Source organism: Lotus japonicus, chromosome 1 (genome assembly GCF_012489685.1).
Source record: "Lotus japonicus ecotype B-129 chromosome 1, LjGifu_v1.2".
Taxonomy (NCBI): Eukaryota; Viridiplantae; Streptophyta; class Magnoliopsida; order Fabales; family Fabaceae; genus Lotus; species Lotus japonicus.
Window position 1 is genome coordinate 128,171,530 of NC_080041.1, and position 23,867 is coordinate 128,195,396.

Sequence of the window (23,867 nt, forward strand, 5' to 3'; positions counted from 1 at the left end):
TGATTTTAGAACACCAATCTTTTGTTGACTTGAGTTAATGTTACTGAGTTTTGATGAGATTTAAATAACAATGGATCATCATTATTTATCATTTGACTCAAGACACCTAGTTATAGAGAAAGTGAGGACGAGACATACACTTTCATGCAGAGTTTCAATGATTCATATATATCGTTATAGGAGAAGTCACATGCTTTCAAACCAAACTCTTTTATGATCAAGTTGCAATGTTTCTATTTACCACGATTCCATTTGACCATAGATTACATACTAATGCAAGTCTCTTTAAGTTAATTAGTTTTTCAATATCATATATCAGAAGAAAAGATGCTACTTGAAACTGTTTGGGATATTAGTTATTCGGATATGAAGTTCATAATTGTCAATTCAAGTAACAAATAAATCACTTGAAAGAAATCTATGAATTTTGTATTTGTCGTTTTCATTTTTGGACAAACACTTTAAGTTAGTTAGTAACCCAAAAATGCTAGTTTGGGCTTGGGCCCTTCATTAAACAAAAAAGTAATGCTACTTGTGTGAAAGTCGAAAGGAAAGGAAAGGAAAAAATTAAAACAAATTCGCCGTTGCCGGGGATCGAACCCGGGTCACCCGCGTGACAGGCGGGAATACTTACCACTATACTACAACGACTTGTTGGTATAATTGCTAAACAAATCATACTTAACCAAATTCATTCTACTTCTCACAGTGTTTATTATACTGAAAAAATAATGTCACAGTGGCCGTCGTTGAAGGTTGAAATCGAGTAGAATGGAAGCAACCACCTTCTCTCCGACGACGGCAAGACCGTATCGGAATCCGCCATTTTCTCCGGCAGGTCCACTTCTCAATGGAATTTCTTGTTACAAATATCAATCCCTCTCTCTATCTGTGATCATTTTGCTGTAATTGTTCACTTCCTAACTCTTCTTCCCGCAGAACCTTCGTTGCTGAGAACACTGCACGCTCGCGATTGGAATCCATGTTCACTGTTCTTCTCACAATCTAGCAAGTTTCCGCAGCTTTCATTTGCTCAAACTCGGAAGAATGCTCTCTTCAAGGTTCAGTGTTTTCTCTCGACAATATTTGATTATAGAGTTTCGAGAAAACTCAGTTTGAAAACGATAATTGATGCATGCAATTCATGGCATTCCATCTAGTTTTGTGCAATTTTGTGTTTGAATTTCTGTAATCTTTAGTACTGCATGACTTGTTGATTGAGTTTTGGTGCTTCTCCCAGGTTTTATCTGCTGAAAAGGAACATGTTGAAGTAGTGGAAGGAAGGTATAATTTGTCTCTGGAGTTTGGAGTTTTCTGTGGTTGAGACTTGAGAAAGCTATGACTTGTTTAAAGGTTTTAGTTGAGTTGATTTAGTTACTTCTATTGCTTTGTGCAGCTGTGTTGATGAGATATATGATATATTGGCTACACGTCTTCTGCCTCCAGCGTCGGTGATGGCCAATCCTAATCATAAGTAAGTTATTGTTTGTGGAATTATGGAAACTAGTAATGTTGTTAATTGGTTCTGACTTCTGAGTATTAATGCAATTACACAGAAAGAAATTTGTCTTAACAGATAGATGTATGCCCCTCACCATGCATGTATATTACCCTTGAAAATCTGTACCCTTCACTAGTTCTTTGTTGGTCCCCTTCACCCTATCATTTTGCAGAAGTATTCGGTTTGTTATAATCGTAGTAGGATTTATTACATATTAAATTTATCTAGTTATCATGATTCATGACAGAAAATTCTTATTATTCTTTATTATATATCAAATTACCAAATTCTGTTGTCAGGAAAGCTTCATTTTGCAATACTGCTGTTTTACCGATCTTATACTTGGTCATTCTGCATTAGGCTATCAAGTAGAAAATCATCTTCAATTATATACATCAATGAAATCATTATGTCTCCAATAGTAGGTCATTTCTTATAGCAAGAACTTGACAAAGAACGTGGTTAGATCCCTGTCACCCCTCTCATTTGAGGTTGGTGAAGTAGGACACTGAAATTTTAATTAATTATGCCTGGCTCCTTTTATGTGATGTTCCTTTGTATTGATGTTGACAATGATTTCTATGATACTCACAGGCTTCTTGTTGGCCTAGCTGGTCCTCCTGGGGCTGGAAAGAGCACTGTAGCACATGAAGTAGTCAGACGTATAAACAAGCTTTGGCCAGAGAAAGCTTCTTCCTTTGACTCTCAGGTTCAACCTCCTAATGTTGCTATCGTGATTCCCATGGATGGTTTTCATCTTTATCGTTCTGAACTAGGTGCAATGGAGGTCAGTGTCCTTCTGTTATTCCCCATATAATTTTCTTCCTAGTTTGTTCTGTTTCATAACTTTCATTGTTCATTGTAATGATCTAGAGTTCATAGTTTAGAGCTAGCAACCAAGTCTTATGTAGTTGAAACTTGAAAGTACAATCACTGGGTGATACATTTTTAGTCTCTATGTTTCAAAGCATGCACATTGCAAAATGTTGGGAGGGGAAAATTTTATAAAATTTGATTTATTGATTGCTTCCCTTGGAGTTAAAATAGATGGTTTATTCAGACTACTGAGAGATTAGATCACAAATTATATCCCCTTTAACAAAAAAATTAAAATAAAGGTTCTAAAGGGTTAACCGCATGGGGTAAACTGTATAAATATTCATGAAATAGAATCCATATGTGATGTTTTGTTCATAGCCTGGGGAATCATAATTCTGACTTTCTGAAATATCTTTTTGATGATAGAATCCTGAGGAAGCGCATGCAAGAAGGGGAGGTAAGATTCTTCTTTTTATTACTCATCAATTTCACACATTGTGTTCATAGAAAAAGAGTTGATATTTCAATTTGTACATCAGCTCCATGGACATTCAATCCCTCACGACTTCTTACATGTCTCAAGAATCTAAAAATTCAGGTAAGGTTTATAAAGGTTTTTAAAGTTTAGCGGTTATATTATATCTATTTATTTATTTGTCATTTGGTGATTTTTTTTTGTGTGGCTTGGAAACTTTAGCACTGGTTTATCTGGCCACAATCATTTTTACCTCTCAAATTATTTGATTATCTTTATCCACCAATTCTATGGTAAAGCTGGGACTGTAAGCATTTGGGCATTGACATTGATGGAATTCTTATCTGCTTTGTATTTTGGGGAGGCACTCTCCAGGGATCAGTTTATGTACCATCATTTGACCATGGTGTTGGGGACCCGGTAGAAGATGATATCTTTGTGAACCTTCAGTGAGTATATCTTAACGTTAAGATATGTCCTACCAGTCAGCACTTTATTTCCAAACAATATATATGTATGCAACAAAAGCATATGATAAATACTTCGAAGCTCTTTTGGCTTAGAATGATAATAATAAGGTTTTAACCATGACACCTCATTAAAGCTAACTCTAAAAAAACAGAGAAATAGCCATCACAAATGAGGTCAGAAAATAAACTTTAGTCAAATTACCTTCATATTTTCCACCATTATAATTGTGTCAATATTTGAATTTGTTATGAACTTTTGTCTTTAAAACTACGCAAGACCAACCTATAGTAATAAGCCGTATCAAGATGTAAGCAGAAAGTCCAGGTGATCTGGGATTTTACATTGTTAGGTACCAGAGAAAAGCAATTGGAAGAATAACTGAAATTTACTAGAACACTGAATCCTCTGGGATTAACAACCAGAAGCAGTGAATTAGGGAAATTACAGCAGAAGAAAGAAAATGCAGTAGTAGAATAAGAGCAATTCGAGAGTGCTCTGCTCTCCTAGTCCTAGTCCAATTTCTGCCTACCTATCCTTCTCTCCATAACTAACATATATTCCCTATGATGATTGAGTGGTCCCCATCTCCCCATCAGGTGATAGGTGCCTCACCTCACCTAGTGGTCCTAACTTCTAGAAGGATTCCTTTACAGGCCTTTTGACAGATCATTGGGCCTTCTGCCATATACCTTGCCAAACCTGGCCTTAGTTGAAGTGAGGTTTGCATCATCTCTCCCCCCTTGAAAACTCACCTTGTCCCCAAGGTGAAATTCTGGGAACTGTTCCTTCAAAACAGTGAGTTCTTCCCAAGAATTTTCAAACTCTGGCAGCTCCTTCCATTTCACTAATACCTCAGTGTTCCCATCTGCTGTTTCTCTGAAGTTCTCAATTGTTTCAGGCTCCACTTTCAATTCCCAGTCCTCAGCCAAAACCTTAGGAAGAGGTTGGCTAATCACTGCTCCACTCATTGCCTTCTTCAAGAGGGATATGTGAAAAACAGGATGAACTTGGCTCCCCTCAGGAAGCTTCAACTTGTATGCAACAGGGTTAATCTTCTCTACAATAGGATAAGGCCCATAATATCTAGGACTCAGTTTCTGATTTGTCCTTTTAGCCAAGCTCCTCAGTTTGTATGGTTGAATTTTGAGGTATACAATGTCTCCAACCTCATACTGTACATCTCTTCTATGTTTATTGGCTTGTTGCTTCATCCTGTTCTGTGCTCTCTCCAAGTTCCCCTTGAGTTCATCCAATATCAGGTTCCTTTCAGTGGTCATCCTACTAACTTCATCCACTGGAGTTCGAGCCATATCCCCTCTAACAATAGTTGGGGGATCCCTGCCATATAAAGCCTTGAAGGGTGTAGTCTTAATTGCAGAATGGTAATTTGTATTGTACCAGTATTCTGCCCAATTCAACCACTTAGGCCATTGCCTTGGTTTAGTTCCTGTCATGCATCTCAAATAGGTTTCCACACACCTATTAACCACTTCTGTCTGACCATCAGTTTGGGGATGGTATGCAGAACTGAATTTCAGCTTAGTACCAGCCAATTTGAACAATTCAGACCAAAAGTGACTCAAAAAGACCCTGTCTCTATCAGATATTATAGTAGCTGGAAAACCATGCAATTTCACCACCTCCTTGGTGAATACCTCAGCCACTTCCTTGGCAGTATAGGGATGAGTGAGGGCAATAAAGTGTGCATACTTGGTGAACCTATCTACTACCACCAAAATGGTGTCTTTCCCCATAGCCTTAGGAAGACCCCCTATAAAATCCATGGAGATATCAGACCATACCTGAGATGGTATTGGCAGAGGTTGAAGGAACCCCGCAGGGTTGAGAGCTTCATATTTGTTTCTTTGACACACCTCACACTTTTGCACGAATTCCTGGATGTCTAATTTCATTCCTTCCCAATAGAAAAGTGCAGAGATCCTCTTGTATGTCCTAAAAACCCCAGCATGGCCACCTAGGACAGATTCATGGAACTCCTTAAGGATGATTGAAACCTTCTCAGAACCTTTGGGGATCACAATTCTGTCCTTATACATCAGCTTTCCCTTCTTCATTTGATACCCCATAGGATAATGACCTTGAGTTGCTATCTCCTGCATAATCTCTCTATACTTGTCAACAGCCAACAACTCAGCTTCTAGATCTTGCCATTCTTCACACTGGACAGAAGAAATAGCTGTAAATTGCATCTTTCTGGATAGAGCATCAGCTGCTCTATTTTCAACCCCCGGTTTGTACTTGATTTCAAAGTCAAACCCCATTAATTTTGACATCCACCTTTGCTGCTCTTCTCCCATTACCCTTTGCTCAGCAAGGAATCTTAGGCTTTTCTGATCTGTATGGATGACAAAGTGGTGTCCTAACAAATAATGCCTCCACTTCTGTACTGCTAAGACCACAGCCATCAATTCCCTCTCATAGACAGACTTAGCTTGAGCTCTAGCTGAAAGTGTCTTGCTCATGAAGGCAATGGGCCTCCCCTCTTGCATGAGCACTGCTCCCAATCCCTTGCCCGAGGCATCTGTTTCCAGAATGAAAGAGTTGTTGAAATTAGGGACTGCCAATACAGGTACAATTGTCATAATTTCCTTCAGTTTTTCAAAAGCCAGATTGACTTCATTGCTCCAAATGAAATTGTTCTTCTTCAATAACTGATTTAAAGGGTATGCAAGCTTGCTGTAATTTCTCACAAACCTCCTATAATACCCTGTTAAACCCAGGAACCCTCTCAAAGCCTTTACTTCCTTAGGAGCAGGCCAGTTCAGCATATCTTTGATTTTGTCAGGATCAGCCGCCACACCTTTCTGGGAAATCACATGTCCCAAGTAAATTATCTCTTCTTGCCCAAAAGAACACTTCTTTTGGTTTACCACCAAGGAATTGACTTGAAGTGTGTGTAAGACTTCCCTCACATGATCAAAATGCTCCTTTTCACTCGCACTGTAGATGAGAATATCATCAAAAAAAACTAGCACAAATTTCCTTAAATAAGGCCTCAAAACTTGGTTCATCAAGGCTTGGAAAGTGGAGGGGGCATTGGATAACCCAAAGGGCATCACAAGATACTCATAATGGCCTTCATGAGTCCTGAATGCAGTTTTTGGAATGTCTTCCTCATTCATTCTGATCTGGTGATAACCAGATTTCAAATCCAACTTGGAGAAAATCACTGCTGCTCCAATTTCATCTAGCAGTTCATCAATTATGGGAATTGGAAACTTGTCAGGCACAGTAACCTTGTTAAGGGCTCTATAGTCAACACATAATCTCCATGTCCCTTCCTTCTTCTTAACCAAGATTGCTGGACTGCTGAATGGACTTGTGCTTTCTCTGATTATGCCAGAATTCAGCATCTCCTTGACCTGCCTTTCAATCTCATTCTTTTGATAAAATGGGTATCTATAGGGCCTGCTATGTGGAATGGCTGCTCCTTCTTTCAACCTGATAACATGATCACATTTCCTCTTAGGAGGTAAACCTTCTGGAGTCTTGAAAACCTCAGGGAATTCTACTAACACTTCCTTAAGTTGTTGAGGAATCATCTCTTCCTTTTTGTTGGTTGCACACATACTATCATAAGCAAGGAATTCCTCTTTTGTTGCCCTCCTCTGAAGCTTCTTGCTACTCCTCATGGATTGCTTGTTTTCTCTCTTGAAGTGGTCTCCTTGCAGCCTCATCTTCCTACCATGCACCTCCCATTGAAGGGTAAGGTTCTTGAAATTGGCCTTAATGTTGCCTAAACTTGCCAGCCAATCCATACCCAGAACCAGTTCAGTACCTCCAAGACTCAGTAGGAAAAAATGTTGAACAATAGGGATCCCTTGTGCTTCTATTTTGAGGTTCTTACAGACCCCTGAATTCCTCTCCTTGGCCCCATTTCCCACCTCTACAACATATTCTGTGGTAGCAATCACTTGCAGCCCCAATTCAGCAACTAGTTCCTGAGAAATGAAATTACTAGTAGCCCCACAATCCACCAAAATCAACACCTCCCTTCCTCCTATTCTTCCCCTGATTTTGAAAGACTGATTAGAGGTTAACCCTTCCTTGCTGTTGAGGGACAGTTGTAGCACCTTGCCCTCCAAGATAAACTCCCCATCTTCAGCTTCTTCAAAGATTTCCTCCTCTTCCTCATCCTCCTCCCCTTCAATTAGGATGAATTGGTAATGCTTCTTAGTGCACACATGCTCCTTTCCCCATTTTTTCCCACATTTAAAACACAATCCCTTCCTACTTCGCTCTTGCAATTCACTTTGTGATAGTCTTTGCCCTCCATTCCACTTCCTCTCCGGAACCTTAGCTTCATTCCCACTTCCCTCATTACTCTCTTTGGATTGAGTGGTCTTGCCCTCCTGTCCTTGCCCCCCAGCAGTGTTCTTCCCAACATAGCTTGAACTAGAATTTGTATGTTTTTCCCCATTACTGGAAAATTTGACACCAATCCCTCCTTTATCCTTCCATCCTCTCTTGTCTTCTTCCTTGGTCTTTCCTCCCCTGAGAGCAGAGTTCTTTTCTTCTATTAACAAGGCACTATCCATCAGTCCAGCTAAATCAGCAGCAGGATACAACTTCATCTCTGCTCTAATCTCCTCTTGTAACCCATTCAGAAACACCCCTTTCAGAATCTCCCTATCAGCACCTCTCATCGGAGCTGCAGCTTCTTCAAAGCTCTCTCTATAGGCCATGACACTACCCTTCTGCTTAATGCTAAGCAAAGGGCCAAATGGGTTCTGAACCAAGGTGGGTTGAAACCTTCGAATCAAGGCATGCTTGAAAGGTTCCCAAGCTCGCTCCGGAGCTTGCTCTTCCCACCACTGGAACCACCCCAGAGCCTTTCCTTCCATGGCGATCATCACCATTTCCAACCTTTCCTCTTCTCCGACTCGACTGAGTTGGAAGAAGCGCTCTACCCGATTGATCCACCCATAAGCGTCGCTCCCATCGAACATCGGGATATCCACCCTCCTTCCCGTTATTGCTCGCAAATGGACACGATGAGGATGATCAAATCGCTCTCTGCTGTGGTCAGAAAATCGCGACCCGGTTCGCGACCCGGTTCGCGAAGAAGCTTCGCGATCTCTCTCACGCGATGCTTGCCGGAATCTGGGTGTGTTGGAACGTCCTCGAGTTCGCCTCCGCTCGCGATTCATGATGAGCCTTCGGAGTTCTTCAAATTGCTCCGTCGCCATCTCCTTCATCGACGTCACGGATCGCTCGAGATCATCTACTCTGGATTCCATCGCAGCTCTCGTCACCACCATACAAGCTCCCTCAGGATCGGGAGCTCTGATACCAATGTTAGGTACCAGAGAAAAGCAATTGGAAGAATAACTGAAATTTACTAGAACACTGAATCCTCTGGGATTAACAACCAGAAGCAGTGAATTAGGGAAATTACAGCAGAAGAAAGAAAATGCAGTAGTAGAATAAGAGCAATTCGAGAGTGCTCTGCTCTCCTAGTCCTAGTCCAATTTCTGCCTACCTATCCTTCTCTCCATAACTAACATATATTCCCTATGATGATTGAGTGGTCCCCATCTCCCCATCAGGTGACAGGTGCCTCACCTCACCTAGTGGTCCTAACTTCTAGAAGGATTCCTTTACAGGCCTTTTGACAGATCATTGGGCCTTCTGCCATATACCTTGCCAAACCTGGCCTTAGTTGAAGTGAGGTTTGCATCATACATATTCAAGAACTTTCTGGTCAAAATTCTAATTACAAATTCAACTTTACAGTGTTGTCAGACATGTTTAACAACTTTGAAAATTTCAAGTAACACTTGTATTATTGTTTCTATGCTTATCATCCGTGAGCTATCTTTACACAAATCAAGGGAATTGATTTTCCAAGTACTTGCTTCGGGCTACATTTCGTTTGCAAGCTTATTTTGGTTTTGTTGATATTTATTGTCACTAATTCCTTTGTTTTCTTCCTTATGTAGGCACAAAGTTGTTATTGTAGAAGGTAACTATCTGCTCTTGGAAGATGGGGTATGGAAGGAGATATCATCTTTGTTTGACGAGAAATGGCAAGTACTGGTTTCCCTGAGTTTGTTCATATATATATTCCCTTCGACTAGTAATGATTGGGAAATTGGATGTTAACTTTGGTATGATAAATTGCCTTTGGACCTTTGAATTTGCTTGAAAAATCTGCTGTGGAAATTATTCTTTTGGGAGACAATCTCATGCTCACTGAACCAATCATTGGCTTCTGCTTGTTTTATACTGGAATATGTCACAATTGTTATTTTAAACTAGGTATTTGGTTTCGAAACCTAAGTAGATAAGTATCCATGAGATGGAAATAATATAAGCATTTTCAGGCTCATTGTTTTCTTCTATAAACCGAATATTTGGCTTAGTCTTCACTGTTCAACTTGTAAAACAAATTTTAACCGTGAGAGGTATTTAGCAGGAAGGATTAAGGAAATATCACTATGATATTATCCACTATTGTCTGCTTTTTTCATATTCTGATTTCTGTGTTATTTACCTAATACAACACTTGTCATTTCTCATTAGTCCCCTACTGAAAACAAAAATGTCTATCAAGAAATATGCAAGAGTTCACTAATTGTTTTGACATGGCTAGCCTTTCTAGTGCAGTATTTGTTGCAAGAGTTCACTAATTATCACTAGTATCACCATGCCTCTTGTTAGGGGCACTAAAAACAGGGCATAACTTGCACAATGTTTCAGACCAGAAAAGGCAACCTATGAGACTGGGTCTATTGATTACTGTTGTTGAATGACGCTTGCTTTCGCAGTTACAAAATCTGTAGAAAATGACTTTATATCTATCAAGAAATATGCAGCCTAATCTGAGGGCAATTTCTGCTTTGTCAACTCGAGAGAATTATCAGGTTACTAGTAGTCTAATTTTTTTGTTCATGTTCTTTTCAAGGTTTATTGATATTAACATTGACAAAGCAATGCAGCGAGTTCTAAAGCGGCATATTTCAACTGGTATGTTCTTTGTACTCTTCGGTAATATGTTTCTGCTTCCTTCGAGTAGTGACGGACTGACGGCATCTTGAACTGACATGTGATTTTCTTCTCCCCCTCCATTTATTTTACAGGTAAGCCCCCAGACATTGCTAAACAGCGGGTAAGCTTCACAACTTTTAACTTGTGTTGTTTATTTGATTTTCTTAATTATCTGCCCAGCCAAGTGTTGGCTATATATATTTTATCTATTTTGTTGATAGCGAGTTAAACTCTCACATGAAACACTAAATTTCATAATGCAGGTAGAGAACAATGACAGGCTTAATGCAGAGCTTATAATGAAGTCCAAGAAAAATGCTGATTTAATAATCAAGTCAGTTGATTTCTGAGGAATCTGTTTGTGCTAAGTCAAGCCTTAGGAGTGTATAAGAACTTCAGTAATAAAAGAAATGTTCTTGTGATTTTTCATTGAGAGATTCAATAAACTGATCAGTTTTTACTTGTACAACAGATTTTTCGCGCATTTTTCGTAAGCTTTTCCCCAACCTTTGCATTTATCTTGTTAACAATGCAAATTAGGTCTAGACCTGCCCAACACGCAGGTAAATAATTGAAATGGAGAGAAAATTTTCCAGCTTAAGAACCACTTTATTTCTTACTCTCCTCTGTTTTTAAGTTTAAAAAGGGAATTTATTCCAAAGAAAGAGTTATATAGCAATATTTATTTTGTACGAGTTAGTGAAGTTACTTTAGTACCCTCATCAAGTGACTTAATTTAAAAAGTAAAAACTGGGTTTTTTGTCCAAAGAAAAAGGTGTATGTTGCTAATGCACTCCTTCTAAAAAAAGAGTGGGTGTGCGTTAGCATTCCCCATATATATATATATGTAGAAGATAAAGTAATTAAAAGGTTGTCACATACCTAAAATTTTGTATTGTCTTGAATGTTAACTACATGTAAGTAAAAAAAAAAGGATACATCCTATAGGTAGAATTACGTAACAATGTTTTAAGGTGTGTTTGGGTAAGCATTTATCGCAATATTTGAGACAATTTCTTGGAGCTCCTTTAATACTTCATCTGTTTCAAAATAATTGTACACTTAGTTCCCGTAGGATATCTCAAGTGGTAGGAGTTGAGAGTCATATGGTTTGAGTAGGGGGGAGGTCTAGGGATCGATTCCTGACGGGTGCAATTTATCTTTTTGATGTAAAAAATAATAATTGTACACTTAAAGAAGAAAAATTTGTTTAGAATTTTATTTGAGCATTAATTGATGTTTTTTCATATAATATATGTATGAGAAGAATAAATGAGAAGAGATAAAAATACATTTAAAAAAAGTAAACTAGAAAATAAATAATATATTTTAAAAAGCTTACAATAATAATTACATTTTTTAAAATACATGTTTCTTCTTTTTCTAGATAGTTTTTTTAAAGCATAATGTGAATACTAGTGCCCATATGATATATCCTTCACATGGAAAATTAACAAACAAATTTGTCACATCAAGGAAAAATGAGATGCATGGACAAATGAAAACAAGTCTATCAAAATGTTGCACCACAATGATGAACCCGCTAAATGAAAGTAATTGGATTGACTTACTAGTTCAATATTTCATTCATTAAATAAGTATTTGAATCTTCGATTCTTCTCAGTTCTTGTAAATAGAGAAAATTTATTGATTAGTTCCTATTATTTAGTTGGTTGATCGTGAACGATAAATATTCAGTCTCATACGTACGGTACTTATCAAGAACGCGAATGTCACCATAAATTAAATGAGGGGCGGCCATTAACGCGGATTGATGCTTTCCTCCTTATAAAGTTTGACCAATTACACACCCTTATATATATGTGCATGTAAAATTAGACAGCAACATGTTCATGTTGGATGGAATATTACAGAACCGCTATATATTTCAATGGGCATGCATAAATGCTCCATGAACACGCACATGTTCTTGTTTCCCACTTTCCCCATCCTCCATGTTCAGGGAACATTTCCAGTGCTACTTATTCGGTTCTTGATCCAAAAAAAAAATATGTAATTATATAAATATTAAAAACTGAATGATACGAAGGAATATATAGGATGATCATAATGGAAAATTTTAGAAGACAATTTGAAATGATGAGCTAAAAAATATATCCCTACAACAGACAATTAAGCACATTTATTATTGAGACAAGACTCACTAAACAATCAAATAAAGAAAGCCAAGTCTATAACAACATAGTAATTTAGAGTCATTATTTGTTCGAGTTCATAATCAATACTTAATTAGACTCTCTCACATTGTTTTGTTTGGAACATTAATCATATAACAAAGTAACAAACCATATTGATACACAAACTATAATGTAACACCCTGCTATGCTCATTTGTGTCTGCTGCAGCTTATCATGGTATTAGTTGTACAAAACCAAACTGGGCCCCACAATTACAAAGGAAAGGAGCAGGTTCTCAATTAAACTGGTACCACTTGTCTAGCTAGCTAGCTCCTGTTCTTGCATTTCTCCATGGCTCTTGGTGCTGAAATAATAAATTAAACTCAAACAATTAAGTTATTTGTTTAGAATAGGCTTCTAAGTATAGTAGAATTCATTGTGTTTATGAATGAAAACGTGAATAATTAATCAATCCGATTTCATTCTTGCAAGTAGTAATTTAAAGAGTTGATACTAACCAAGACCAATGGCTTCCTTTCCTTTCATGATACGCAAACGCTTGCATGATTCAACAAACATCCTGGTTGACATGAAGAATTCCATGTAAGTGTACTAAGCTTGTGCCATATAATTAACTTGCGGTCAAACTAGCCTTATGATACTAAACTAGATCCAAGCTAGCCAAGAGGCAAGTTAGACAATAAATTTTTCTGCAAGTCAATAATATTCATGCAATTAAGTAATGTGCATATATATTTCAAAACGTAAAGTTTCAAGAAACTTTATTATTGAGAGTAAGGTAGAAGTATTTATGCGGGCTGCAATAACTCATCCCCTTAGCCATTGTCCTGAGTGCTCGCACTAATTGAAAAATGAGGAATCACAAAAAAAATACTTCATTTCTCAGGACAAGAACCAAACCTCAAACTCATGGATAAAGAATAAGGTGAGCAACCTTTTTTTATTTTTTTTGCTACATCGGAAATTTAATAACAAAAGCGAAAAAAACTAAGGAAAGCAACCTTCTTTAAAACACTCACATGCTTCTTTAAAAAAAAAACAACCACATGCATGTCCATTTTTTTTCCTGTTTACATGGGAAAATTCATTTGGAGTGAAGTGAAGAGAGGAGAAAGAAGCACGACTTACTCCCATGGGACATCACCGACAAGCATCCAGTCACCATCCTTGTCTTCATAGGTTGGGACATAATCAGAGCTGTTCAATAGATCCATCAGCTTACTCTCATTCATGAAATCCTTCATCCCTTGCGACTCGCAAGTGCCTTACATGCAAACATGAAGGACACATCATTTATTAATAATCAATGCAATAGTAAGTAATATGACCTCACTCATGAATCAAAGCTTCTAGCTTAATTACATGCAATGCAAGACTAAATTTTCCTTCCTGCTTAGAACTTTTCTTAATTTATACTCTTTTCATTTTAAAATAATTGTTAAGAAAGATAATAATAAAATATATTCTTTTTTATTTTACTATTTTATCATTTGAATTTGAAGTGTATTTTTATTTTTTCTCATTTATTCTTCTTATAAAAGAATTACATAGAAAACCATTAATTATTACTCCATCGAATTGTTTTTTCGAACAACAAAAATAAATTTCATTAATAAAATTAGAAATGAGTACAAGCCTCACACCATAAATTGGAAGAAACAAAAATAATATTCCATTGAAATTTTAAGTGAATGATTATTATGAAATATTTAATTTCACTCGACAGTCATTTTAAAACGGAATGAATATTAGCTTTGTTTCACATAAATTGTTCAAAAAGAGGAAAAATGCACATATTTGCCTCGGAAAATGTCAATATCATATATATTTAACAATTATAAAAATATAAATTATTATTCCCCATATATATATATATTTTAAATCTATCTTCCAATTGGTATACAGAAGAAGAGGCAATTGAAAATAGACAATATATTATCTTTCAAAAAAATATATATTATTCTTTTTTACCCGAAAAAGAAAGTAGTGTGGTTTACCAATGGTGAAGGAGCTGAACATTTTGGCCAAGGAATCAGAAAGGTCTCTGTAACTCTTGTACATCTTCAAGTCCACTTTGCGAAGGTAAGGTGCTCCATCCATGCTCACCTTGACAAAGCTCGCACCGCCGCCGCCGCCACCATTATTGCTCTTCTCACCACCACTCTCCTCTCCAACGCTCTTTTGCACAGCTAACATGTTCTTCCGGAACGACCGCACAGGTGGCCAACCCACCACTTGCGCCCTACAATATCACTTTGTCATCACGCATGTGGTTCTAGCTATAATGAACCTACCTAAAAATTAATGACTTATATTTCCAAGAAATTCAATTAGAAAACATATAGTTGGGGTGATAATTGAGAGCTATATATATTTAAATTTGCTTCAAAATTAAAATATTATATAATAAAATTGTGTCCTCTATTATATTCATCCTTTACATAATATATGAACATCAAATTATTAAATTTTTCTAGAATATTAATATACTAGTGCCGTTTTATTTCTATTATTGAACTCAGCCAGTATGTTACACCACCTATACTTAAAGAGAATCTGCAGGAGAAGAAAATAATTTAATTTTGTCATGACTGATCAGGGCAATGAAACTGTAACTTTTTTTTCTGGTGTACTACCATGTCATCAAAACTTGCAGAAATAATTGTAGATCATTGCTCTTCCCTCTATAAATGGCTAAGCATCTACCAGACATTTCTAGCACGAAATAGACATGATTCTATACATATTTATGTTAGATATACAAGAGTTGAGACGTCCAGAATTTTCTTTCATATTTTATTTTGTTACATTTTTCTATCATATAATATAGAAGAAATAGCAAAAAAATTATTTTATTTTTTCAAAAGTTTAATTTTTTTTTTTTAATAATCTCCTAACTCCTTGTCTCACTCACGAGCCTCTATTTCAGTCTCCTTCATTTCTTTCCATCTTCCATGATCTAGTCTCCTTAATTTACCTCCTTTTTTCTATATCGTGCAAGAATAGAAAAGCACATCCTTAGCCCTAAATATATGATGAATTTTCAAGGAAATATTTGGTTGACACCCCGACACTCCTAGAGAAATGTAAGAATTGAAGATAAAGAAATGAGAGATATGATGTGTGATTTATTAAGAAAGAAATATAGAGATAAGAAAAAAAAAAGTGTAGAAATTAAATGAAAGAGAAAGTGAAGCGTAAATGAATTCTAACATAATTTTTTTAGAAAGCTACCTGATTTTTTTTATGTATGAGTTATATTGACTCATACTTAATTAATTAGTTATTCTATTGAAAAGATATTCATGAAAGATACAACTAGAAAATTAAAAAGAAACCCAACCTTTTTGATAAAAATAATATATATAAAGCATGGTACTAATTAAGAGTTGTGTAATTAAATAATTAATTAATTAATCACTTACTTGGCTGGAGGCTTGGCAGGATCTGCAGGCAAAAGTGTCTTCTCTTTCTGCAGATTAGTCTTGGGTTTCTGACTTGGATCTGCCCCAGCTGAAGTTGGTTCCTTAGAGGAGAGATTGAGCATCAAATCCACTGTGTCAGTCTCAGATTCAGTCTCAGAGAAGCCTCTCTTCCTCACAACTTCTTCAATATTATTTGCTGCAGCAGGCAATCCAATTCCAAGCCTGAGCTCAGTTTCATGAAACCCCATCTTGATCTCCTTGTTGTTGTTGATGATGAGACTACCAAGCTCCATGGTGAGTAAACTTTTGTGTATATACCACTAGTGTTTCTCTCTCTCTCTAAGCATTCAGTGATTAATTGAAATTTGTTTGGTATGTATGAGCCAATATTGCAATAATAGTGGTAATACAATAGGGGCAGGCAAGGTAGGACAGGGGAAGGTTTTTAAGGAGGGGAAGGGAAGCGTGGTGGGAATTAATACAAGGACGTTTTAAGGGAGGGTTCCTTACACGTGGAGGAATGTAAGTGTGAGCTGGACTACTTTTTCTCACCTTGCTAGGCTTGGTGACGACAACGTGATGTTATCTTCCTATGATTGTTCACTACAAGATGGGGAAGTGGACACCCCATGTTGGATGCTACCTCTACCACTTTCTTTATTACAACTAGGGAGGGACCTTTCATCATTTCAATTTCAAACACCCAATTTTAAAAAGTGGAACTTCATTAGGGGATGCAAAATGTATGAACACATATTGAGAGAAAATTAGAAAGAACGTCCATTGACAAAAGGATGAGAAACAATACTATTATGTCATGAGCTAATCTAGTTCACTCCGTATACGGATGGTAAAAAGAAATAGAAATAAAAAATGATTCAATGCAAACAATTTTATTTTATCAATAAGAAATATGTTTGTCATTTTCATTTATAGTTCGATCGCACCACTCTAAGATAATCAGATTCCACACAGAGGCAAGAGAAACCTTTTCACAACAGCCAGCTTCAAACCTTTCTTAAAAATCCACCCTTGAGTCCACACAATATTCACTTGAAATTGCAGAAGCCACTACTTCCTCATCCCATGCAAAGCACCATAAACCCAACAAGATAAAGCTTTGGTTGCATCGACGTTAGCTTAAGGAAGCATGTCGGTGAAGGACGTCATAATGCTTCGATCAGGAGTTGGTGCACCACCTGTGAAATCCCAGCAGAATGCAATTGCAGTTGTGGGTACTCACACAACTCCTTGGAAGCAGGCTAGGAAATGGTAAACACATCTAAAGCCTTACCCTCAAAGCAAAAGAAATTTCCAACTCTCCATATATGATAGTATATAACACAAACAATGTTAGCCACTTCAGTTGGAGCTTTGAGGAGAATTTCATAAATCCATATAGCAAAGGATTGTGCCGGATCAAGCTCATTTAGACCGCCCCATTTAGACAATGCATTCAGTTTAGCCAAAAAATCTTCCTCTCCCATTTAGACTGCCCCACTAGAACCTACTAACTAATCTAGCTTCCAGTACATTTTTATTATATTTTCTTTTTACACCACTTGTCATACTTTTCACTTGTATTTGGGAAGTGATCTTCCTTGGACACTACTATTGTCAAACGACTACTCCTATGGAGAGATCTCCATAAAAGTCATAAACAATGACAAATTCAATTGACAAAAACTGTCACATTACTCGACACTTGCAAACAGAGTTCCAATTCAAAAGAGCATACCAAAAGTCTCAATAGTAATTATAGTGATTATATATGGAGTAAAAATTAATTAATTTTTTAGTTTTATGAAAATTATTATTTCATTTTTCATTATACTTTTCCAAGAAGAATAAATTTAGCCCCTAAAGTTTGAGTCACGTGCGACTTAATCCCTGACATTTCAAAATGTTTATTGTATCTTCCAAATGGTTATAAGGCACAATACACATTGAAATATAGATGACCTGACACCAAACTCGCTATTATTATCTATCTGGTCGCTCCTAATTTAGCTGTTAACGAGTTTTTGCCTTCAAGATGGGGGCAATGAATCTCTACCTTTTCATCTGCATCTATTCTCGGATTCAATCCGATTAAAGCCACACAACCTCGTTGGCTAAACAACTCTTTAAAGTTGGCTTTATTTTCTTTGTCGCTCGTCCTTCGTTTATGCTCTTCAAGCTGGTGTTGTAACAAGCAACTTCTCACGATTTCTTGATTCCCTCTTATAGATATTACTGAAATTTTTGTTTGTAAACTTCATCAAGGAATGACGAACAAGACAACACTGCTCCAAGATCATCAAAGATGGTCGTCCAAGAATCACATTGTAAGCTGACAAGCAATCAACTACTAGGAAAACTTGCATTGATTGCCTTATTAAGCTTTTCTGCCAACATGCTTATCCTTGTATTCACATGTCCTGTTGGAGTTACCTTTTGGCACCTTGACGCTTAAGTCAACTCAAGATTAGAGATGGAGAAACTCAAATACTAAGAAGAGAAATAATGATCAAATGAGCTGTGCTTACGTAATTAAACAATTAAATTTGTATTTACAGAGTTTTATATGAACTCGCACTTAGCCTTGGTGAAGCTATCATAAGTATAGCTTCTGGGACGATGTCTATACATGTACAACCTTTGGATAATTAGTCGTGTCAGTTGAGCGAGATAAAGTTTCGCTTTGGCCATTCTAACTAATTAACACGACGCCCACTCGAATGCTCGATCATGAAACATCTCGGTCCCGATATTCAACTTTATAGTAACTATTTGGGCCGGCTAAAAGAGTAGCCTTTCAATGTCCACAAATCTACACATCTATGGGTCGGTAATTGTCCAACTTAATGTAGTGGTTCGCATGTCAAACATTAAGATTGATGCAATTCAGATTCTTGTTCTCTGTTTCAGAAACAAATCAAACCCCAAAACTAATTAATCATAAATTAAAGGCAAGCTAATTATAAACTAGGTTTGGTGTATAGCCTACAAACTAAATGATTATAAATGAAGGTCTACACGAACTATAATTTAATTCTTTGCATAAACTGGTTAGCTACAGTTAGTTTAGCAGTGGTATAGATAGGGATTTGCTGCGGTTGTTATGAAAATCAATGTATTTAATATTTACAGTTTGATCCCTGATATCCGCGACTAATCCCCAGCTATATTACAATCATAGCAAAATTGCAGCAAGTGTCCGACCCAAGTAAATTTTAAGATGAGATATTTTAAGTTCAATAATTTTTTTTATAAACTATTATAATTTTACTTAAAATTTATCTTTTCAGGCATTTTTCTTGTCAAATATTTAAATTAGGCTTTTAAAACTTAAAATTAGGTATAATAAATTTTCATGCATTGTCCAATGTAAAGTTTGTTTACTCTGGCATTCAATCATTCTATATTATGTTATAAGATCATATTTCAGAAGCATTACAAGTTTTATATTTAAATTAAATTGAAAGTTTTTTTTTTCTGACATAATAACAAATTATTGGATGTCCTTAAAAATTTCCACTAATACACACATTTTCTCATGTAAGTATAAATTATTTTTCAATTTTTAAGAGATTAATGCATATGCACTATCAGTGTAAAGAATTTTTACACAGACATTCAATCACATTATGCCACATAGGAGTAAATGGTAACATTTTTTAATTTTAATTAAAAAAATTCTTATATGATAAAAATTAATTGAGTACATGAGTAAAAGAAGTTTATGCTGATAGAGCATCAACCATTTTCTAATTTTTTAATAGATAATATCATAATTATACCAACTAAAAATATCTGAGGGGGAGCTTGGCCTTGGGTCCTTATTGTATGATCGATGTCGCACATTGCTTATAGCTTATCAGTCCATTTCTAAAGAGGTGAGTATAATACATATAAATAAGTCAATAAATAGGTAATTATAAGATATTATAACAAAAATCCAATATATAAATAAATTAAATTTATGCTTATTTAAATAGGCTGATATATATGTTAGATTTACAATACTTTTTGGGTGGCATAAATCCAACATTTTTAACTAAATAGATTTTTGAAAAGCCTTAATACAATTATTTATTAATTTGATGTGGTCTTCTGTCGACAGTCTGACATACTTCAATTCATTTTTTTGGTAACATAGGAATATTAACAGAAAAAAACTACACCACTGCATCATGACACATTAAGCAATAACCCTAGAAGAGGGTATCCTCCAAACACATCGAGGGGAGCGAGCTCTCTCATGGGAAGCTTCACGGGCAAGCCAATCTGCAGCACTATTTCTGAATCTAGGTATCTGCTTAATTAACCATTGTTCAGTCCCAACTCAATATAGTCCGAGGTCTCAAAATCGTGTCTCTAACCCAGTATGTGTGCACCTCACTCTAGTTTTGCAAAACCTTGAACCACATCACCACCGTCAATATGTCATTAATTTTAAGATTAGAAGAAAAAGTACATTAAAGTACCGAGTGCGCTTTTTCTAGACCAACTAAAAAGTTATTGTTGGGATGTGCCCTTGTGCTATACGCGAATGGTGGAAAAAAGTAGATTCAAATGTACAATTATTTGTCAAGCACGCTTAACTATTTGTTTGTTTGTTACAGTGTACAAGCGTCCATGAAATTAAGATATTTCATTTTAGAGCTAGAGGTGTTTCCTCAGAATTGCTCTCCAGACATGGTGGCCACGTTCAAAAAATTCTCCAAATATCATCTCGATCGTTCAACAGTACAGTAGGGGGGAAAAGAAGAAAATTGAAGATTGTACACAAGATTGTGTTTGAGACAATCTATTCATAGTTGGCATACGTAACGTACGAGCCAGCCCCAGGATTGAGACATCAAAATCTTGTATTTGGGGATGACTGCGATCCTCATTCACGCAAGTTGAGGTGAATTCCATTTTGTAATCAAGTCTATTGGTACTAAATCACAAAATTGGTCCATGTTGCTCACCATTTGGTCAATGAATGAGGAAAATGATTTCATAAATCTCTGAGAGTGCAAAAGTCGGGCACATATGTGAGTTTTCATATATTAATGAAAATTAATGAAAATGGTGTTGTGGCAAGTTAATTGACATGGGATTGCCACTTGACATCCTATGTGGCTATATATCACTCCCCTCTAATGTTTCACAATTTAATTTAGTTCCCATGTCAACTTCACTCTTTTCTCTACATCCCTCCGCAGCATGCTGAAACTTAACTTTTTATTGACCGGAAGGGTCAAACTCTTCAATTTATCTTCTACCGTTCCATTGAGCATCCAATCCTCTCCTCTTCAATTTACCTTCTACCATTCCATTGAGCATCACTTCTTTTTCTCCACCATACCAAGACTATTTGCGGTGGCTCCGACCACCAGAGCTACAAGCCAACACCATATTGAAAGCCTCCATTAATTGGAACAACCCACCCATAAACGGATGTCCACCTCGATCCAGATCTCATCCACCCTCGATCTCTCTCTGTCCTTCTCTCGCACGCAGTCTTGGTTGATCGATCTAAGGTGGAGAGGATCGATCTTGGTGAGGGTTCAGGGAGGAGAAGGACGGTGTTAGAGAGAGAGAATGAGAAGTTGAAGAGATGACAGATTCAAGGAGGAGAGTAAAGTCGGTCACAACCTCCTTGGCCGGCTTTTTCATTCAAGCCTTCCTTTGTCGTGAACCTTCCTCTATTGCTTCCTCCATCACAATTTCAAGAGTACCGATTGTCTCAACCGTCGTGAACATGCCTCATCTGCTGTCATGAACACCAAGCTTTTGTGGACTACACCAAACATGACCTGAATTGACACGTGAACATCTCTACTATACGACTATATTCATGTTTGGTTTGCATTTGAAAAATATGTTCACCACATTGAAATGTCCAATCTCAAATTCTAATGGTGTCAGCGTGAAAGAGAACTCTTACCTCCAATATTGACATTCAGTTGGATACATTAACATTACTTTCCGAGTAGAAAACTCAAAATTGGAAAATAGCAACTCTAGTCAAACATGTGTAAGTTCATGAAGAGAAGGGAACATCAATGTTTGAAAGCAATACAAAATGGATACTTGAAATGGTGCTGGAGCTAATTTCATTTCGTTTTTCCTTTTTCCCAAACCCCCTTAATCGGGTAGTGGGGGCCAAAGCATGTGGTAATATTCATGATTCATTGGTTATAATTGTGAGGTCCTACCAAAAAGCCATGTGAGTTTGTTGGGCTTATGTACCCTTAAGTGTCAAACCCTATCCCATGTGCGCCGCTAGAGGGCACCCCACTCACTTGCACTCTCCCCTTCAACACCACCCTTTTCATTTTCTAAATTTTCACACTACACTCCCATGACTCAATAGTGATCAAGAACAACGTTTCCTATAATTGGGGCATAAAATAGTTTTTGCTTTTCTGAAACGTCTCCCTCACATTATCACTTCTTAGTTTGAAAAATAGATGTATTCAAAATTCATCTTTTGGTGGTGTTATGTTTATATTCAAAAGTGATATAGGAGAGGTGTTGGATGCTTGAGATGGATTGTATCTCAGAAGGTCCTTTACTATTATGAATAAACTTTTATTAATTAGAAAAAAGTACATATTCCAAAGTAATAAAAAATATTTATTAAAAATAATAGTATATTTGCAGGAATGGAGAGGAAGAGTTTCATCGTACTAGCTAGCTACGTGGTCAGCGATCAATGATTATTGTAATAATTAAACTCTTTTTTTATCAGTGATCATTGTATACTAATGATTTATCTTCCCTTTTTTTTTGAAAAGATCTTCCCTTTTGTTCTCGAGCAAATAATTTTGCAATGATGATTGATGGCAGATATGCTAGTTTATTTACAGGGCGGTGGTTAGCACATAACATGGTGATCAATTAAAATATTATGTAATTTATTCATTTTTAAATAGATATTAGACACTGAAAAAAAAAGTTATATTTCAAATGGTTAAACATCATATTAGTCACTGTCTTTGTGTCGTCGTATGATCTAGGCCCCTCGACGGAAAAATTATTGTAAATAGTCATTGTCTTTGAAATTTTCTTGGAGCGGATCATCGTCGGAGTTCGAAGCTTCGGCGAGTGCTTAAATGACACGCTGACTGGATTAATGAAGCTGATGTGGAATTAAAAAATAAGAAAATAAAAAATAAATACACATCAGATAATTAATAAAAGAGATTAATTTCTATGCACCGACGGTGTAAAAAGTTTTACACCATCATTCAATCACAACCTTCCATTTTCTATTTTAAATATTATTAAATTCAAAATTAATTGTGAGATGACAAAATGGAGGAATGTGATTGAATGATGATGTAAAACTTATTTAAAACCTATTACTACTTCTAACCTAATCTAATTAACAAAGTTAATTTCTCCCCCAAATTAATCACAATTCCCCCAAATTAACCCAATTCTTTTTGAATTGTCCTCAGCTTCATCAATCTTCAAACCCAGAACCCCACATCGAGTGAACAACTTCTTAGATTCCTCTTCTTCAACTCGATTTCTCCCTCCATCACCCTCACCCACCTGCAACCTCACCCTCACCCACCTGCAATCTCACCCTCAAACCCTCACCCGCAAACCCCAAACCCCAACCCACAACCTCACCCATGGCTACAACAGCACTGTCAGATCCCACAACCTCACCCATGGCCGCAGCAGCACTGTCAGAAACATCAACCTCAAAAAGCCCAAATCCACACCAAACGAAAACCCCAACCTCCATGAGGAGAAGGCGAGCTCAGATCGAAATCGAAGAAAGAAGGTGAGTTGATGTGGAGAGCGGTTGATGATGGCGGCGAAACAAGAGCTTGGATAACACCGAAATCACCGGCGTAACAAGAGCTTGGCGGCGTAAAGAAGAAGAAGAGGGCATGGCCCAGTTGAAGAAGTTGGAACAAAAAGAAGAAGCTGAAGTCGAAGAAGATGTGATGATGAAGAAGAAGTTGGAACAGGATGAAAAAGAAGCTCGATGGTTGAATCTGATTTGGGATTTT

The 23,867-nt window shown here is 36.7% G+C and overlaps 2 protein-coding genes and 1 non-coding gene across 4 annotated transcripts; 1 reads left to right on the forward strand and 2 right to left on the reverse strand.

Moving 5' to 3' along the window:
• Positions 1–579: 579 nt before the first annotated feature.
• On the reverse strand, positions 580–651 carry TRNAD-GUC (transfer RNA aspartic acid (anticodon GUC)). Its single transcript has one exon. It is a non-coding gene; the product is annotated as a tRNA-Asp (tRNA).
• Positions 652–691: 40 nt separating this feature from the next.
• Positions 692–10,746, forward strand: LOC130730570 (putative uridine kinase C227.14). 2 transcript variants are annotated; one of them, XR_009016378.1, is made up of 13 exons: positions 692–838; positions 940–1,061; positions 1,241–1,284; positions 1,397–1,474; positions 2,096–2,288; positions 2,747–2,777; positions 2,860–2,918; positions 3,171–3,244; positions 9,230–9,316; positions 10,058–10,153; positions 10,229–10,256; positions 10,370–10,398; positions 10,541–10,621. XR_009016378.1 is itself a non-coding variant. In XM_057582616.1 (12 exons), the coding sequence occupies exons 1-12, from the start codon at positions 772–774 to the stop codon at positions 10,625–10,627; spliced, it is 933 nt and encodes a 310-aa protein (XP_057438599.1). In that variant the 5' UTR covers positions 692–771; the 3' UTR covers positions 10,628–10,746. The 2 variants fall into 2 exon arrangements, 1 of the variants encoding a protein (XP_057438599.1); XM_057582616.1 differs by lacking the exon at positions 10,058–10,153 and having other exon boundaries at positions 10,195–10,256; positions 10,541–10,746.
• Positions 10,747–12,375: 1,629 nt separating this feature from the next.
• Positions 12,376–16,308, reverse strand: LOC130730571 (auxin-induced protein AUX28-like). The gene is made up of 5 exons (XM_057582617.1): positions 15,862–16,308; positions 14,434–14,678; positions 13,565–13,700; positions 12,934–12,995; positions 12,376–12,779 (listed from the first exon to the last, which is right to left on the reverse strand). The coding sequence occupies exons 1-5, from the start codon at positions 16,152–16,154 to the stop codon at positions 12,742–12,744; spliced, it is 774 nt and encodes a 257-aa protein (XP_057438600.1). The 5' UTR covers positions 16,155–16,308; the 3' UTR covers positions 12,376–12,741.
• Between the last annotated feature and the right edge of the window lie 7,559 nt (positions 16,309–23,867).

Bases quoted from the DNA above. Each gene is read 5' to 3' on its own strand.
- LOC130730571 (XM_057582617.1), bottom strand. From the start codon at position 16,154: ATGGAGCTTGGTAGTCTCATCATCAACAACAACAAGGAGATCAAGATG. The intron at 14,679-15,861 runs GTAAGTGATTAA...GTGATATTGTAG, and splicing joins CCTGCCAAGCCTCCAGCCAA to GGCGCAAGTGGTGGGTTGGC. The intron at 13,701-14,433 runs GTAAACCACACT...TTTGCATGTAAG, and splicing joins GTTCAGCTCCTTCACCATTG to GCACTTGCGAGTCGCAAGGG.
- LOC130730570 (XM_057582616.1), top strand. From the start codon at position 772: ATGGAAGCAACCACCTTCTCTCCGACGACGGCAAGACCGTATCGGAAT. The intron at 2,289-2,746 runs GTCAGTGTCCTT...TTTTGATGATAG, and splicing joins CTGAACTAGGTGCAATGGAG to AATCCTGAGGAAGCGCATGC. The intron at 9,317-10,194 runs GCAAGTACTGGT...GTTCTTTTCAAG, and splicing joins TCTTTGTTTGACGAGAAATG to GTTTATTGATATTAACATTG.